This window comes from Chiloscyllium plagiosum, unplaced genomic scaffold (assembly GCF_037043375.1).
Source record: "Chiloscyllium plagiosum isolate Xiang-an unplaced genomic scaffold, Cpla_swu_hap1 HiC_scaffold_12, whole genome shotgun sequence".
In the NCBI taxonomy this organism is placed as follows: Eukaryota; Metazoa; Chordata; class Chondrichthyes; order Orectolobiformes; family Hemiscylliidae; genus Chiloscyllium; species Chiloscyllium plagiosum.
In genome coordinates this window covers 21,878,281-21,896,254 of record NW_028270150.1, presented here as the reverse complement: position 1 = coordinate 21,896,254, position 17,974 = coordinate 21,878,281, and the positions used below count along the sequence as shown (strand labels likewise).

The 17,974-nt window shown below is 41.5% G+C and overlaps 1 protein-coding gene across 1 annotated transcript in view; it reads left to right on the top strand.

Moving 5' to 3' along the window:
• LOC122555401 (interferon-induced GTP-binding protein Mx-like) overlaps positions 1–17,974 on the top strand; it is a 40,486-nt gene that overhangs the window by 1,052 nt on the left and 21,460 nt on the right. The window contains exons 2-6 of the mRNA XM_043701373.2: positions 2,825–3,024; positions 8,322–8,459; positions 9,852–10,003; positions 13,085–13,223; positions 14,916–15,114. Coding sequence (XP_043557308.1) covers positions 2,838–3,024; positions 8,322–8,459; positions 9,852–10,003; positions 13,085–13,223; positions 14,916–15,114 — 815 coding nt within the window. The 5' untranslated portion in view covers positions 2,825–2,837. The remainder of the gene's footprint in view (positions 1–2,824; positions 3,025–8,321; positions 8,460–9,851; positions 10,004–13,084; positions 13,224–14,915; positions 15,115–17,974) is intronic.

Here is a 17,974-nt window from a genome sequence, read left to right as displayed (position 1 = left end):
GATACAATAGGTCAGTGATGGGATTATTGTCTTTGTAACATGATTTATTTATGGCAACCATTGCAGAATTATTGATAGTTTCGATATAGTCATCGTCAGATCCAGCACAGCCTTTGTTAATTTCAGCGCAGTTGTTGTTTGTTTCAGTGCAGACATTGTCAGTTTCAAAATCTGCGTGGAAGACCATTGCTGTAGTAATGGACGCTAATCGCTCTTCCTGAGAAGGACAATTACTGCAGCCCTGGCTATTAGCACTTTGGATTGAGTCCATATCAAACTGTTAGCATTTCTATCAAAGGTGTTGGCTGGACCCTGACACTTCAGCGGGCAGTGTACCTTACTCATGTGTATTCTCTCCCGCACTCATCTTAAACTAATCAACTAGGTTGTGAGTGCATTGTGCTGGCATTCTGGTGGCCCCAGGCAGCGTCTGTGTTTGCTCTGCTGTCTCTCTCCATATTGTGGTCCAGTGGCCATCTTATGTGTCAAGTGGCCAACTGATGGCTCAGCGGCCATCTTGTATATCCGTGTGCCTAGTGTCACCCTGCCCTGTGCCATCTCCCACTTCAGTGCTATTGAAAGAGGCTTATGGACTCAATACAGTGCATCTTGTCAGTGAAGCACATTGCAGGAAACAGGCGCCACCTATGGAGAAACATTTAAAATAGTGAATAGGTACAGATCATGTGGATTACTTTGTCGTGAATGATTTCAAGCTATTTCAATGTTGGTGGAGTCACACTCATTCAGACAAGTGGAGAATCACACTCCTGGCTTGCCCTGCTCTTAAAGCCTTAATATTTATCTCGCTGCTCTAGTTTAGCTTCTGATTAATTGTAAATGCCAGGATTTTATTGGTAGATCGTCCAGTGTGCTAATTGCATTAAAGATCAAAGAGATGCTTGCTGTTGGAGGCTGTCATGTGGTAAAAATATTGCTTTACACTAATTCATTGGTGATTACGTGAACTATTGAATTGTCCTTTGATCAAAACTAAAATACTGCAGTCGCTGGAGATCTGAAATAAAACAGAAAATGTTGAAGAACTTCAGCAGGTCTGGCATCATCTGTGGATACTTAAACAAAGTTAATATTTGAAGAAAATATGGATAAAGCTAAAGCATAGTGTGGATTTTTTTAACTATCTGTAAAACATCAAGATTCAGCTATGTCTGTTGCCTATTTGTCTTTGTGAGAGTGAGAACTCAAATGACAGAAGGATGGGTTCAAATCATAGACAGTAGATTACCAAAGCTCCTGTACTATTAATAAATTGTTAATTATTTTATTTCAGCAATAAACTTGGTGTCTAGTATTGGTTATTCTCAAAGTCTGGTACTGGTTATTTTAAAAGATCTGATTAGGAATCATTGGAACAACTTTGAGGTTTATTGAGTATTTTAATTTTACTGTGTTGTGAATACAGTGAAGGCTGATTTGATTCAGCTGTCCTCTCCGTATTGTAACAATGTCAGTACATTACTTCCAAAATATTACTCATCTGATGTGATATTTTCAATTAATAATGTACTGATCCCATCCTTACTGTCAGTGCAACTCCACATCCTCTTCCTGCTTGTCTGTCCTTGTGAAATATCGAATATCTAAACTATTTAGTTCCCAGTCTTGGTCACCACATAGCTATGTTTCTGTGATGGTGATTAGATAAACCTATGTATGTCTATTTGAGCCTTTAGATTAGCTAACTTCTTGTGAATGCTGCATAGTGCCCTTAACTATGCCCCCTCTGACAGAAACCATATCATCCTGACCTCTGTCTTAAATGTGCATCCTTACTCTGAGATGATATGCTCTGGTTCTAGACTTTTCCACAAGGGGAAATTAGTTCTCTGCACCTATCCTTTCAAGTGACCTAATAATCTGAAACATTTCATCTCACCATCATGCCAGTACCAATGTTGCCATTCTCGTGCACTCACTTCATATACTGCAGGCATTCAGCTGTTTCAGGCACATCACCAAACCTTGGGTTTGCAGGATCACTAACATATTCTCTTAAGTACAAGCTGGTGTACAATAGAAGGAAACAGATTATTATATCTTCTGCGCTAAGACATGCTGCTCATGAATCAATATAACTGCAACATTAAATATATAATCTTTATTGGTCTGCTTGTGTATGCTGTGTCAATCGTCAACAGTGCTCTGATTGAAGATAAGAGCTCAAGGAAAATCTTTCTATTGGAGATGTTTTTGGATATGGTCCTACCTAGGGGCACCGGTAAAAAGAGCTTTGTGCTTAATTTAACTCATTCTCATCTAATGGAGATTGGGGAAGCAGTAAGCCGGAATATTTAAAAGTCAGTAGAACGGTTTACTTGAAGAGAAACCTGAATCTTCTTCTCTCAGTCAAAGAAAGAGATTGGGATATTTGCCACCTCCAACTGGAAGTGGTACTGGGTAAGAGTTTTAAAGTGGCTCACTACCAGTAATGCTCCTTTCTTTTTCTTTGTCTTTGGTCTATTTAGTGATTAACAGTAAAAAGAAACTTCATTGCATGACAGCACTTTATTACATGATAATTCCTTGCCAGGAGCTTAGGGATCTGATACTGTTCCCTTGGAAAGCTCGAGTAGAAATCCTTGTCACAACCATTGACTGTGTGTGCCTTCCGTAGAATGGGTGGAACAACATGAACAGCAACCAATTGTCTTCTACAGCACAGAATTTCCCACTCAATGCAAAATATCTTATCTCCACATATTGAAAACAAAGGCCTTTGGGCAAGTCATAGTTGGTCTTCATTGTTTCAGAGAAATCAACATTGCAACCCCTAATAGGAAACTCTGCTTTCTTTCCACAGTGCTCGTTCAAAAATGGCTGTATTTTCTAATATGTTTGAGGAGAACATTCGTGATTATATTAACACTATTGATGACTTGAGGTCAATGGGTATAGATAAAGACTTTTCTCTCCCCACCATTGCTGTGATTGGAGACCAGAGCTCAGGGAAAAGTTCTATCCTGGAGATGCTGTCTGACGTGGCCCTTCCCCGAGGCAAAGGTAAGAAGAATCTTGTACATATTCATGTTTTCAAAATTAGTTATAATGGGAGAAAGTGTCTCGAGGTGTAGAGTATCACCGATGCAGGAAGTGTTCAGCCACAAGAATTGGGATCTTTATTTCACTCTCTCCCCAGCCATGTCTCAATCAGAATGATTTGGAGATGCCGGTGTTGGACTGGGGTGTACAAAGTTAAAAATCACACAACACCAGGTTATAGTTCACCAGGTTTAATTGGGAGCACTAGCTTTCGGAGCATTGCACCCTCACCAGGTGGTTGTCTGATGAAGGAGCAGCGCTCCGAAAGCTAGTACTTCTAATTAAACCTGTTGGACTATAACCTAGAGTTGTTTGATTTTTAACTCGATCAGAATGAGTTTAATTCCTGGCAAGAACTGAATCATGGAATTTTGAGACATGGAGAGACTACTGAATTGCAGCTACCACATGGTTCTGGCTGAACAAGAAATTGTCCCACTCTTACTATTTACCATAGGCATTACAAAAGGATCTGCAGATTAACAGTCAGGTCATAATGATCACATTATGAGACACTTGCTGTGTCCATTTCGTCCTCAGACTTGACCCAGGAACTTCTATTCCAGGCGTAGAGATCCAACACAATGTGCCACAAGATCTCCACGATCTTTAATTAGTTTAATACAGACTCTGAACGTACAAATGAACATATGAATTAGGAGAAGGAGTAGGCCATTCAGCCCTTCAAGCCAGTACTGCCTTTCAATAAGATTAGGGCTGGTCTGAATGTAACTTCAAATCTGCATGCCTGCCCACAACTAAAACAAACCCTTTCACCCCCTTGCTTACCAAGAATCCATCTACCGCTGCCTTAAAAATATTCCAGGACTCTGCTTCCACCAGGTTTTCGGGAAGAGAGTTCCAAAGACTCAAGACCCTCTGAGAGAATGTTCTTGCCTAATCTCTGTTTTAAATGGACAACTCCTATTTTTTAAACAGTGATCTCGAATTCTAGATTCTCCCACAAGAGGAAGCATTTGTTCCATGTCCAAGCTGTCAAGACCCCTTGGTATCTTGTACATTTGAAGTGGGTCCCTTCTTACTGTTTTAATTCTCAGCGGATACAAACCAAGTCTGCTCAACCTTACAATAGTGATAGTGTTGTACTGGCATTCTTAATTACTTGCTGTACTTGTACACTCAAATTTTGTGATTCAAGCATGAAATTACCCAGAATGCTGTCTGCAATCACCCACCATTCAGATAATATACTTCTTTTATTTCTTACTACCAAAATGGAAAATTCTATATTTCCCCAAGTAATATTCAATTTACCACTCCTTTCAAGAAGGTTGCCTCTCATTCCTCTAAATTTCAATGAGTCCAGGTTTAAATAATTCTGCTTCTTCTCATAAAACAATCCCTCCATATCCATTAGCAACATCGTGAACTCTCTCTGGACTTCCACCAACCCCAATATATATTTTCTTGAATAAGGGGCACAAAAATGTTTAAAGTATTCTAGCTAGACAGGCAGGAGGCTGGAAGAATACAACAAGCCAGGCAGCATTAGGAGCTGGAGAAGTCGATGTCTTGGGTGTAACCCTTCTTCAGGACAGGAGGTGGGTGTGGGTGGAGCTGCAGATAAAGGGGGTGTGGTGAGGATAGGTGAAGACAGGCAAAGGGTACGACCTGGTTGGTCGACGAAAGAGTGCATCCAGTAGGTGGCTGGGAGGAGGGGAAGGGAGGGGGAGGGACTGGGAAGGGAGTCAGAGAAAGGAAGGGAGTCGGGGGATAGGAAGAAAGATTATTTGAAATTGGAGAACTCAATGTTGAGTCCTCTGGGCTGTAGGCTGCCCAGATAGAAGATGAGGTGTTGTTCCTCCAATTTGCAATTTGGTTCATTGTGGCAATGGAGGAGGCCAAGGAATGTCATGTTGGAGAGGGAGTGGAAAGGGGAATTAAAATGGGTGGTGACTGGGTGGTCAGGTCAGCCCCTGCAGGCCTGGCTGTGATGCTCGGTGAACCGTTCCCTAAGTTTATATTTGGTCTCCTTGATGTAGAGAAGACCACACCAGGAGCAACTGATGTGGTAAATTAGGTTGGAGGAGAGGCAGATGAACCTCTGTCTCACCTGGAAGGACTGTTTGGGGACTGGATGGAGGTGAGAGGGATGCTGTACTGGCAGGTTTTGCTTCTTTTCCGGTTGCAGGGGAAGGTACTGGGGGGGTTCATGGAGAGGGGGGTGGGGATTGGTGGGGATAGTGGCGCAAACCAAGGGCTGTTAGAGGGAATGGTCCTTGCAGAAGGCAGAGAGGTGTGGGGTAAGGAAGATGTTCTTAGTGGTGGTGTCTAGTGGAGGTGACGGAAGTGTTTAAGGATGATGTGTTGGTTGCAGAGACTGGTAGGATGATAGGTGAGGACATGGGGAACTTTATTGTGTTGGAGGGGATTTAGAGCAATGGAATGGGGAATGGAGGTGGTGTGATGGAGGGCTGTCTGGATGATAGAGGGTGGACATCTGGGATACTTGGGAGTGGAATGTCTCCTCGTCTGAGCAGATGCGAAGGACGTGGAGGAATTGGAAGAATGGTATGGAGTTATGCTGGATACTGGGTGGGAGGAGTCGTAGGAGAAAGTGAGGACTGCAAGTGCTGGAGTTCAGAGTCAAGAGTGTGGTGCTGGAAAAGCACAACAGGTCAGGCAACATCCAAGGAGCAGGAGAATGAATGATTAAGGGCTTATCCAGGTAGTCGTGCGAGTCTGTGGGTTTGTAGTAAACGTCCGTCTGGAGACTGTCGCTGGAGTTGGAAATGGACAGGTGAAGAAAGGGGAGGGAGGTATCCGAGATGGCCCAAGTGAATTTGAGGATGGGATGGAAGTTGTGGATGAACTGCTCCAGTTCATCTCAGGTATAGGACGCTGCACCAATGCAGTTGTTGATGTAACAGCAGAAGAGTTGGGGCACAGTGCCTGTGTGGGTGCTGAAGAGGGACTGTTCAACATGGCCGACAAAGCGACAGGCATTAGCTGAGGCCCATCCTAGTGCCCATGGTCACCCCCTGGATTTGGAGGGAATGGGAGGAATTGAAGGAAAAGTTATTAAGGGTGAGGACCAGTTTGGTGAGGCGGAGGAGGGTATTGATGGAGGGGGACTTGATGGGTCTGTTGGAGAGGAAGAAGCGAAGGACCTGGAGGCCTTACTTGTGGGGTATGGACATGTATAAGGACTGCACATCCATAGGGAAGATAAAGCTCTGGGGACCAGGAAATGGGAAGTTACTGAAAAGATGGAGGGCGTGGTTGGTGTCACAGGTGTAGGTGGGAAGTGCCTAAACCAAGGGGGAGAGGATGGAGTCGAGGTAGGACGAGATGAGTTCGGTGGGGCAGGAGCATGCCGAGTCGATGGGTCAGCCAGGGTAGTTGGGCTTGTGGATCTTGGGGGAGCAGGTGGAACCGGACAGTGCAGGGCTGGGAGATTATGATCTGGAGATAGTGGAGGGGAGATCACCAGAGTCAATGAGGGCACAGACCATGCGAGTGACTTTGGCCTGATGGGTCATGGGGGGGTCATGGGCAAATAGGAAGAGGTAGGACGTGGTGTCGAGAATTGGTGAAAGTATTCTAGCAGCAGTCTGACGAGGAATTTTAACAAAACCTCCCAACTTTTGTACTTCATTCCCTTTGAAATAAAGGCTGAACTTTAATTTGCCTTTTCTGTTAGATGCGGAACTTGGGTACCAGCTTTTGATGAAGGGCTTTTGCCCGAAATATCGATTTTTCTACTCTTCAGCTGCTGTCTGACCTGCTGTGCTTTTCCAGCAGCACTCTAATCTTGACTACGAATGAGAGGGTTTAAAATGAGAGGGGAAAGATTTTAAAAAAGACCAAAGCGGCAACATTTTCACAGAGAGGGTGGTGCATGTATGGAACGAACTGCCAGAGGATGTGGTGGAGGCTGGTACAAATGCAACATTTAAAAAGGCATCTGGATGGATATATGATTTGGAAGGGTTTAGACCGATATGGGTCAAATATTGGCAAATAGGACTAGATTAATTTAGGATATCTGGTCAGCATAGATGAGTTGGACCGAAGAGTCTGTTTCCGTGCTGTACATCTCCAAGGCTCTATGACTCCCAAATCCTCTGTTATGTAGTTTTTTGCAGTACTTCTCCATTAAAATAATATTCAGCTCCTCTATTGTTCCTGCTAAGGTGCAAAACCTCAACATTTTCCACATTATATTTCTACTGCTAAGTCTTTATTTAAACTGTCTATACCCTTCTACAAACTCTTTGTTCCATCCTCACCACTTGCATTTTCATCTATTTTTGTGTTATTTGAAAACTTGACTGTAGTCCATTCAATTTTCTTATCCAAATCATTAATATACATTACAAATAATTATGCCCCAGCACTGATTCCCCTAACTTCCACTGGATAGAAGTTACCAGCCTGAAAATGCCACAATATCTCAACTCTTTGCATTGTATTAATTTGACAATCATCTATCCGTGCTGATATATTACCTCCAACACCATGTGTTTGAGTCTTATTAATAACATATTGTACAGTATGTTATCAAACACCTTCTGAAAATCTAAATATATTACATCCACTGTTTCTCCTTTATCTATCCTGCCTGTTGTGTCCTCAAACTCTCCTAGTAAACTCTAGGTATACATTTGCTTCATGAAGCTGTGCAGACTCTGTATTATGTAATTTAAAATTCTCCACTACATCCTTCTTAGGAATACCATCCATGAACTGTCCAGATGTAGAAACATTGGAAATAGAAGCAGGAGCTAAATAGCCTGCATAATCATTCAAATGGCTTGATCATCTACCTTGACAAAATCTTTTTCACTACCTCCACTTCCACTGATACCTCTTACCTAACATGGGGTCAGTTTAGCTCAGCTGGCTGGAGGCTGATGCCCACAATATGGCTTCAATTCCTGCACTGTCTAAGGTTACCATGAAGGACTCCCCTGCTTTACCTCTCCCTCATCTTTTGTGTAGTGACCGTCAGATTAAACCACCACCAGTTATTCCCCTTTAATGAATGAGCAGTCCTGCTGTCCAGTGAGACAATGGTGACTTTACCTTTAGAACCAAATATCTAGCATATATCATCTCTAAAAAATGTACACACCTCACAGTGTACTGTTCTTGAGTTAATACGGTCTTGTCCTTTGAAAAAACAACAGAAATTGCAGGTGAAACTGAGTAAGGCTGGCAGTGTATGTGGGATAAAGCACAGTTAACATATGGACTAATTAATTTCTTAACTAATAATTGCATTTTTATTTCAGGCATTGTGACAAGATGCCCTCTGGAGTTGAAGATGAAGAAGGTTGCAGGCAATAAACCTTGGAAAGGACAAATACGTTATAGAGAGTATGTCAAAACACTGGATCGTGCAATTCAGGTGGAAGATGAAATTCTTCAAGGTACATTAAAGATAAACCAGCAAATCATTTTTAGTGTAACTGGGCTGTTTGTAGGTGAGTGAGGATATCCATCAGTAAACTGCGTATACTGTGAGAGGGAGATCATATTCCACAAACAATCACTAGCTAAATTAAAGATTGCAACAATGATTCCACAGCACTGTTTGTGCCTCTGAGTCCAAAGGTTTTGTGTTCAAGTCTCAGTTCAGAGTGTTGAACACAAACATCTACGTCGATACTGAGGGACAGATGATTGTTGGAAAACCTGTCTTTTTGTTGAGATAGTGCCCCGTTTACCCTTTCAGGTTGGCACAAAAGATTCCATGGCACTATTTTGAAGGACAACTGATGTGTCCCCCCCAGTGTCCTGCCCAATGTCTATCCCTCAGTCAAAACCACAACAGAGATTCACTGATTATTATCACATCGCTGTCTGTGGGATCTTGTTGTCTTACAAAGTAACTTAAATGTTTCCTGTATCATAATAGCGACTCCAATTCTCAAGCATTTTATTAGTTTAGAAATGTGTCAGAGTATCCAAAGATCATGAAAGGCGTTTTCTAAACCTGAGTTCTTTTTTATGGGAAGAAGGTAAGAAGCAAATGCTGGTTTTCAAAAAGAAATGGCAATTTCAATTGTCAGAATAGGATAGAACATAGAACATGGAACTTACAAAACAGAACATGGAACATGGAACATAGAACAGTCCAGCGCAGGAACAGGCCATTCGGCCCACAATATTGTGTCAAACATGACGCCGAGTTAAACTAATCCCTTCTTCTTGCCCTTGTTCCATCGCTCCATTCATTGCTTATTCCTGTGTTTATCTAAAAGTCCTTTAAACACCCCAATCGTATCTGCCTCCACCAATACTTCTACAATGCATTCCAGAGTCTTACCACTTTCTGTGTAAAACACTTACCCCTCACATCTCTTTTGAACTTTCCCACCCCTTACCTTAAACACATGCTCCCTGGTATTAGACATTTTATCTCTGGGAAAAAGATTCTTACTGTCAACCCTATCAATGCTTCTCATAATTTTATAAACTTCTATCAGTCCTCCCCTCAGCCTCCAGAGAAAAGAACCCCATTTTGTCCAGCCCCTCCTGAAAGCTCATGCCTTCTAATCTCGTAAACCTCTTCTCCACCCTCTCCAAAGTCTCCACATCTTTCCTGTAATGTGGTGACCAGAATTACCCAGTCATTTCAACGAAGCACTGAAAGTATAGAAATAAAAACAGAGATTGCAGGAAAAGCTCAGCAGATCTAGTTGCATCTGTGAAGGGGGAAACAGGATGAATGTTTTGAGTCTGAAATGAATTTTCAGAACTCCAAAGGAAGTGTGTGATTTATTGATGAAATCAATGCCAGCATTTTGTTTTATCTACAGCCCAGGACATGATGACTGAAAACACACCCATAAGTTCCGAACTCATCAGTTTAACAGTTGAATCGAACAATGCTCCGGATCTAACACTAATTGATTTGCCTGGAATTGCCAGGGTTCCTGTTGGGAATCAACCTCAAGATATTGGGAAAATGGTAATGTGAACTTGATAACAGAGCTCAGTGTACCTTTTACAATGATTTGAGGTTTAGTACAGTAGCAGGGAGCTCTCACTTAATAATTAGGGACTGGTCTTACAGAGAATAGGAACAGGTGTCTATGTGTCTCCTTTGCATGACTAGCTAGTTTTTTTGAGGAAAATATCAATATTTGAGATGAAGATTTAGATTTTGCCTGTTTAGTAAGCTTCTGATGAAAGTTTTGAATTCAGTTTCATTTTCCGCAAAATGTTAAGCAAAGATGGAGAAATGTAACTGTGTTCAACAGAGGAGAACAAAAACTTTCTGTTAATTGGCTGCATTGACCTCGAGCTCAGGAAATCACAAGATCATTGACAGATTAATTATGGAGACAGAGTCATAGAATCATACAGCACTGAAACAGACCCTTCGATCCACTTCATCCGTGCTAACCAGATATGCTAAACTGAACTATTTCCATTTGATCATAAGACCATAAGACATAGGAGCAGAAATTAGTCCATTCAGCCCATCAAGTCTGCTTTGCCATTCAATCATAGATGATAAGTTTCTCAACCCCATTCTCCTGCTTTCTCCCCGTAACCCTTGATTCCCTTGACAATCAAGAACCTATCTATCTCTGGCTTAAAAATAATCAATCACCTGGCCTCCACAATCTTCTGTGGCAGTGAATTTGGCTGCACTTGCCAAATATCCCTCTAAACCTTGCCTGTCCAAATATCCAAATGTCTTTTGGAAGTTGTAATTCTACCCACTTCTATCACTTCCTCTGGCAGCTCGTTCCATACATGTGTGAAAAGGTTGCCCCTCAGGTCCCTTTTAAATCTTTCCCCTCTCACCTTAAACCTATGTCCTCTACTTTTACATTCCCCTACCTTTGGAAGAAGACCTTTCCTTTCACATTACCTATGCCAATCTTTATATTATATACCTCTAAAGGTCACCCCTCAGCATTATATGCTCCAGGATTAAAAAAAGTGCCAACCTACCCAGCCTTTCCTTATACTTCAAACACTTCAGTCCAGGTAACATTTTTACAAATCATTTCTGCACTTTTTCCAGTTTAATGACATCTTTTCTATAGCAAGGCAGCCAGAATTGTGCGCACTATTCTAAGAGTGACCTCACCAATATCTTGTACAGCTGTAACATGATGTCCCAATTCCTACGCTCTGACCAATGAAGGCAAACATGTCAAATGCCTTTTCCACCACCCTGTCTGTTTGCAACACCATTTCAAGAAACCACCGGCCTCTGTGATCATATCTTCAGTTGAATGATTTAATTGATAGTTCTGTCAACACAAAGCTGTGTGGGAGGGTGAACTGTGAGGAGGATACAGAGATGCTTCAGTGCGATTTGGACAGGCTGACTGATTGGGCAAATGCATGGCAGATGAAGTGCAATGGGAATAAATGTAATGTGTTCCAGTTTGGTAGCAAAAGCAAGAAGGCAGAATATAAAGTGAATTGTGATAGATTAAGAAAGGGAGAGGTGCAATGAGACCTGGGTGTCCTTGATCACCATTCGCTAAAAGTAAACATGCAGGTGCAACAGGCAGTGAAGAGATCAAATGATATGTTTTTCTTTCACAGTGAGAGAATTTGAGTGCTGCAATTATACAGGCCATTGGTGAGATCACACCTGAAGGCCTATGTGCAGTTCTGATGTCCTAAACTGAGAAAGGATGTTGTAGCTTTGGAGTGAATGCTACTAAAATTTATGAGACTGATTTCTATGAGAGTTGGACTGATGCATGAAGAGAGACTGGATCAGTAGGACTATACTCAGAGGCATTTAGAAGAATGAAGGAGTTCTTACAGAAGCCTATAGAATTCCAATTGGACTGCACAAGGTAAATAAGATCACAAGACCATAGAACAGAGGAGCAGAAATTAAGTCATTCAGCCCATTGGTTTCACTCTGCCTTTGGATCATGGCTGATGGGGAGAAAGTGAGGTCTGCAGATGCTGGAGATCAGAGCTGGAAATGTGTTGCTGGAAAAGCACAGCAGGTCAGGCAGCATCCAGGGAACAGGAGAATCGACGTTTCGGGCATAAGCCCTTCTTCCTGAAGAAGGGCTTATGCCCGAAACGTCGATTCTCCTGTTCCCTGGATGCTGCCTGACCTGCTGTGCTTTTCCAGCAACACATTTCCAGATCATGGCTGATGGGTATCTCAACCCCATTTTCTCGCTTTCTCTCTGTAACTTTTGATCCTTTGACAATCAAGAACCTATCTATCTCAGTCTTAAGTACACTCAATGACCTGGCCTCCACAGCCTTCCGTGGCAATGAATTCCACAGATTCACCACTCTCTGGCTAAATAAGTTTCTTTTTATCTCCGTAAGTGCAAGAAGGACCCCAGAACCAGGGTTCACAGTCTAGGGATACACAATAGGCTACTTAGTATCAAACTGAGGAGAATGTTTTTCACAGAAGTGAGCCTATGGGATTTTCTTCCACAGGAAATTGTTGAGGCCAGCCATGAATATTTTCAAGGAGCAGTTAGGTATAGTTCCTAGAACTAAAGTGATCAAAAGGTAGGGATGGAAAGCAAGAGCAGTGTAATGAGTTGGATAATCAGCAGTGATCATATTTAATGACAGAGCGGGCTTGAAGGGCTGAAAGTGCTCATCTTGTTTCTATGTCGGCAGAGAATTCAGCAGTAATGCTTGCCAAATCTCCAGTGGTCACGGAGAACTATCAGGACTCTTGGACAGTCAGGGTTCTGAAAAATTTAAAATGTGGAAAACTGGTGCCAGGAACCTTTTCTTCAAGCGAAGGTTGATTTATTTTCCTGCAAAATTATTCTTAAATTATCCATGAGACTCACTATGAAGGATCCTTTAGTACATACATGAGGCATTTTTTGAGATACTGCATCAGCTCCAGTCCCCAATCCTCGTCCCCAGTGGAGCCTTATTAAATGGGACTGTGGGTCGCATAATCTGACCATTACTATTTAATCCCAGCTCTAAACTGTCGTCTTGGTTCATATTTTGTCCATACTGCTTGTCTCAATTAGCAAAATGTTGCCTATGGCATGAATAGTAAACAGTATTTCTCTTCCAGACCAAAAAACTCATCAAAAGCTATATTCAAAGAAAGGAAACCATCATTTTGGTTGTCATCCCTTGCACCATGGACATTGTAACCTCTGAAGCTTTGAAGATGGCACATGAGTTTGATCCAGAAGGAGAAAGGACACTGGGTAAATCAAATCAAAATTCAGAGGCACTGGGGAAAGCTCAGCATTCCATCAATCAGACATCGGAAATGTTCCCAGTTTAAGTATAAGCCAGGAATTGGCAGAGGCTATTGAATCTATTAAGCCTGTTCCTCGAGCACTCTTACTGACTCAGCCCAGCTCCCTTTCAAACCACCTCATTGATGTTAATTCCACTGAATTACTGGGTGGTGACAAGTGAAGGTTGAATTGACACTATAAGGTGATAGGAGAAAGTAAGGACTGCAGATGCTGGAGATTAGAATCGAGAGTGTGGTGCTGGAAAAGCACAGCAGGTCAGGCAGCATCCAAGGAGCAGGAGATTCAACGTTTTGAGCATAAGCTCTTCATTAGGAATCCTGATGAAGGGCTTATGCCCAAAATGCCAATCCTCCTGCTCCTCGGATGCTGCCTGACCTGCTGTGCTTTTCCAGCACCACACTCCCGATTATAAGTGATAGGATATTGAGGGTTTGAATTTTGTCTTTGTTTGGCATTTCGTCTAAACTCAGAGATCTATTTGTGGCAGCTGCCCAACACAAAGGCTCACAAACTGGGTCTGAGTTGCTGTGATCATCAACCTGCTGGCACCAGTCAAACCTCCTGGTGCAGTTTTGTGGATTGAAGCTGCTAAATGTCTGACCTCACTGGCAGCTACCTACTTGGAGTTCCTAGGGGCGTGTTGCAATGGCTGAGGTTGATCACCCCTAACCTTGCATTGGCAACCACAGTGGGTCCAGGAATGTCCTGAGCGCGGGTGAGGCGTGTTGCCAGTGCAATGTGGAGCCAGGGCCCAGTGAGGACTGAAAGCGAGATGCCAACATGGTCTGCTGTAATGAACTTTTATTTCTGTAATGCTGTAATTTTTATTTATGTACTGTCGAAAGGACCTGTGCCTAGGCAGTTTTGTATCTAAGTCAGCATTGTAGCTGGCGATGTATAAACTTTTCACTGCATGCATTGAGTAGATGTGACCATAAAGTCTATTTGATTCTATTCTATTTGGCCCATCATATCAGATTAGCTCTTCAAAAGTAATCCAATTTCTCTGATTCTATCGATTCCTCCCCAGAATTCTATTAACTTTCCTTATCAAGTTTATGTTCCTTATAAATATTGTGTTGAGTCTCCCACTGTAACCTTTCAGACAGCACCTGAACAATTTTTAGCATGAAATAAATATTATACCCATCTCCACTTTAGTTTTTGTGCTATTTAGTTTCAATCTATGTCTTCTGGTCACCAGCATTTGAACTTGTTGCTCCTGATCTACTCTGTCAAAAACATTTACCATCTCTATTAAATCATCACCTAAACTTTTATATTCTGAGGAAAGCAATCGTAGTTTCACTGGTTTCTGCACATTATTCATTACTTATACTTTGCTGAGTTGAAAACAGTGTTGTACAATTGATTCACATTAATTGCTTATCAAATTCATGCTGAGGGAGCTCACTTTACATAGGAATTCAGAGCCAATGTGGGTCTGTAATCCGTATAACAACCCAAAGTTTCATGCAAAATTATGCAGAAAAACATGAGAAACTAGCTCATGTTGAAAAGTGTAGGTCAAGCACAACAACAATAAAATAGATAGGGCATTGGAGAAGATATTGATCAGGTTTAAAATCCGCACCTTCTCCTTGAGTTGCTAAATTCTTGTGTTTAATTTTCCAGGTGTTTTAACAAAACCAGACTTGATTGACAAAGGTACAGAAGAAGATATTATCAAAATCCTTGAGAATAAAGTTGTCCCTCTGAAGAAGGGTTACATTCTTGTCAAGTGTCGTGGGCAGAATGAACTGAATGCAAATACAACAATGTCCGCTGCATTGGAGGAAGAAATCACATTTTTACAGAACAGCTCAACTTTCCGGTATTATTATCCATTAACAACAAATTTGTCTGTTGCTTACTCATTAAATTGAGCTTTGTTTCATCAATAGACTACTTTATGTTGTCAATGGTGCTAACTCTTGCTGATGCACAGATTTCCCTTAACTGTAGTCTTCTAGGACGTGTCTGAGGTTTCAACATTGCCTGAAAATGCAATCCATCATAGCCTCCTTGATACCCTATGCCTTTATTTCTACCACCTAGGATCATCTACGCCTATTTAACCATTTTCCCAACCTGCCCACCACCTTAAATTACCAAGTCAGAAGTCACATAACACACCAGGTTATAGTCCAACAGGTTTATTCAAAATTCTCAAGCTTTTGGAGCGCTGCTCCTTTGTCAGGTGATGTACACCGGCATCTCCACATCATGAGCTTCAATGATTTGTGCACATATATTCCTGGGTCTCTCTTTCATCTTCTTTCAAATTGTATTATTTATTTTATGTTGCCTTTCCTCTTTCATTCGACTAAAATATATCATCTTTCCACATTAAATTTAATGTTCCACCTAACCCATCAGCCTGTCAACAACATCTTGAAGTCTTTTACTGTTCTTTTCACAGTTCACTGTATTTTCAAAATGTTTTCATCTACAAAATTTTCCTCGACTCTAAGTCCTTAGTATATATTAGGAAGCTCATGATCCTAATACTGACTTCTGGGGAACCTCACTTGAGACCTTCTTTCAGTGTGAAAGACCACCATTCACCAATATTCTCACTTGTCACTTGCCCAACTTCATATCCAGGGAGAAAGTGAGGACTGCAGATGCTGGAGATCAGAGCTTAAAAATGTGTTGCTGAAAAAGCGCAGCAGGTCAGGCAGCATCAAAGGAACAGGAGAATCTACATTTCGGGCATAAGCCCTTCCTGAAGAATGGCTTATGCCCGAAACGTCAATTCTCCTGTTCCTTTGATGCTGCCTGACCTGCTGCGCTTTTCCAGCAACACATTTTTAAGCAACTTCATATCCACGTTGTCACCTTCTAATGTATTCCATCAGTTTCAACTTTCCTGACTAGCTTGTTATTTGGCACATTACCAAACACCCTTTAGAAGACCATACAGATCACATACACTGCATTGCTCTCATTAATTCTCTTTGTTAATTCATCAAAAGATTTAATCAAATTAGTTTGCCTTAACACTCCTCCAAGTGACTATTACTTTTGTTCCTGGTTATCTGAAAGATTTGGCACCATTAAGGTTAAACTAACCAGACTGTGGTTGCTGTGTTAGTCCTTAGACACTATTTTTGATCATCATGAAACATTTGCAATTGTTCAGTCCTCTAATATCATCCCTGTATCTAGGGAGAATTAAAGGTTTGTAGCCAGTACCTCTGCAATTTTCACCCTTTTGCTCCTCAGTACTCTCCATTTGGTTGAAGTCACTTGATTTAATTTATTATTATTGTCACATGCACCAGGTACAGTAAAAGATTTTGTTTTGCATGCAGTACAGGCAGATCATTCCATACAATGATCAAACTGTGGTAGAACAGAGTGAGTAATACAAAGTTACAGCTGCAAAGAAGGTGCACAAAAAGCAAGATCAGCATTAGATTTGAAATTAGAGGGGTCCATTCAGCAGTCTAATAATGGCGAGGAAGAAGTATTCTTGAAACTGTTAGCACATGTGTTTAAGTTTTTGTGTCTTCTACCTGACTGAAGGGGTTAGAAGAGAATATAACTGGGGTGGGAGGGGTCTTTGACAATTTCCAAGGCAGCGAGAAGTATAGATGGAGTCAGTGGATGGAAGAATGGCTTGAATGATGGATTGGACTGTATCACAACTCTCTGTAGTTTCATATGGCCCTAGGCAGAGCAGTTGCTGTACCAGGCCATGATGCATCCAGATAGAATGCTTTGTCTGGTGCATCTATAAAGGATGGTGAGAGTCCTTGTGGACATGCCAAATGTCCTTTGTCTCCTGAGGAAGAAGAGGTGTTCTTGACGGCTGCATCAACGTCGCATCAGAATTATCAACTTAAGCACAGTCAGCCCATCTACTGCTTCCATTTTATGAACTTTTAGTCCATCTTGTGTCTCAATTATTTCTTCATTTACTATGATGCCAACAGCATCTATATTGGTAAAGTCATATGTACATCTTCACTTAGAACCTCAGTGATGTGGCTTGGCCTACCAGCCCTCCTCTTCTTACATTTATAATATTAATGTCTCTCTCAAAGATTTTGGTTTATATTTAATGTGAGCTGTCAATGTCTTCTCAAATTGTCTCTTGGTTTCTCTTTTTTTTTTTCATTTCCTATTTCATCTTTCTATATTCAGTTTTCACTTGTATTGTCAACTTGATATCTATTAAATGCATCCTTTTTCTGATTTATATTTCTGTACCTCTATTGTCATCCAGGAAGCTCGAGATTTGGATGGAGGAAAATCGGCGTTTTGGGCTGGAGCCCTTCATCAGGAATGGGCTCCTGCCCAAAACGTTGATTTTCCTGCTCCTTGGATGCTGCCTAACCTGCTGTGCTTTTCCAGCACCATTCTAATCTTGACTCTGATCTCCAGCATCTGCAGTCTTCACTTTTGCCTCTAGATTTGGATGTCCTACCTTTCACTATCATTGGTATGTACCCTGATTGTGCGAGTACAATTTCCTTTCCGCATTGTGATGAAACAATGCTAAACACCAGGATGATGCATTTCCAAACTATTTCATTAAAGACTAATACATCCACGAATTGTTAATTACATTGGAAGAGAGAATGATGAAATAATAGCTGAAAGGCATGCATGGACTATTTCTGTTTTTCCATTCTTTGTTTCAAATGTTGAAATTGAAATGCTGACCTTGACACCTTTCCATTTCA